At 35.4% G+C, this 1,322-nt stretch overlaps 1 protein-coding gene across 1 annotated transcript in view; it reads right to left on the bottom strand.

Annotated features, from left to right (window-relative positions):
- Positions 1–401, bottom strand: part of HELRODRAFT_184633 (hypothetical protein) — a gene marked incomplete at both ends in the record, with an annotated part of 2,235 nt that extends 1,834 nt beyond the window's left edge. The window contains one exon of the mRNA XM_009015392.1: positions 334–401. Coding sequence (XP_009013640.1) covers positions 334–401 — 68 coding nt within the window. The remainder of the gene's footprint in view (positions 1–333) is intronic.
- Between the last annotated feature and the right edge of the window lie 921 nt (positions 402–1,322).

Raw genomic sequence — 1,322 nt, 5'->3', positions numbered from 1 at the left:
CAAAAATAACAATAATAAAAAAATAATAATAAATAATAATAATAATTATAGCAAGAAGGCGATGATGATAATAATGATAATAGTAACCCCGACAAGGTTGCTGGCACGTCGTGATGAATGAACTTTGAACGCAGGTCAAGCTGATTACGTCAAAAACATTTCCATCCTCACACTGCTGAAGACTCCATCTTGTAGATTTGAGTGGATGGATGGGTTGATTGGTTTGTTCATTCATTCGTTCATTCGTTCATTTGTTCATTCATTCATTCATTCGTTCGTTCGTTCGTTCATTCATTCATTCATTCGCGCCAAAACCAACTTAAAAAAACTCACCTATACAATCCTTGGCCAATTGGATCATCGCAGACGTAATATTGGTTGCACCGATTGGGCGATGACATCATCTGGCCACGTCTACAATACAAACTGCTGCTCGTCATGCAAGGGTCGACTAAGGCTAGGAGTCAAAGGTCAAAAGTCGAAGGTCAAATAGGGAGAACGATGATGATGATGATAATAACAATAATAATAATGTTGAATGTGATATATGTGAGTCAGGTTATTTATTAGATTATAATAGATTAGCTCAGTNTTAGTTATAGAAGTAATTAAAACTAGTAGCAGAAGCAGTAGTAGCAGCCACAATAGCCACAGTAGCAGCAGCAGTAGCAGCAGCAAAGACCATAGAAACAACGGCCCCAGTAGTAACGGTAGCAGAAATGGCAGTAGGTACCACAGCAGCAGCAGTAGAAGCAATAAAATTTGCGTTCAACTCAAAAAACCAGCTATATTATTGTAACAAAAAACTTTCAACCATCCATTTATGTGATTAATTTTCCAACAACAACAACAACATCAACAACAACATCAGCAACAACAACAAATATACAACGTACACATTGTCACAAAACACCGCCGTATTTGAAAAGAAGTAACATTGCTTATACTTGGCCTCTCAGTGCGATCGAACCCGGTTACTACGGGTTGGGTCACAGCGCTGCTACTATCTGAGAAGTAAGTGTAGTAGTAATTATGTAAAGTTAGTTTAGTTTATTTATGGGGTTTAGTTTATACTGTATTTAGTATAATTGAAATAGTTAAATTGAAAAATTTTTTATTAGTGAAATTGAAAAGTATTAGTTGTTAAATAAAATGATAGTGTTGTAGTTTTTGATGTTAAATTAAGTTTCAGATACTTGGTGTTGTTATAGATGTTGTTGCTGTTGTTGTTGTTGTTGCTGTGTTCAAATTTGTAGATGTTGTTGATTCTGTTGCTGTTGTTGTTGTTGATGATGAAGATGATGTTGTTGTGTTCTGATGTT

This window comes from Helobdella robusta, assembly GCF_000326865.2.
Source record: "Helobdella robusta unplaced genomic scaffold HELROscaffold_1568, whole genome shotgun sequence".
Taxonomy (NCBI): domain Eukaryota; kingdom Metazoa; phylum Annelida; class Clitellata; order Rhynchobdellida; family Glossiphoniidae; genus Helobdella; species Helobdella robusta.
Note: the sequence above shows the minus strand (reverse complement) of the source record. Positions and strands in the feature narration are given on the sequence as shown.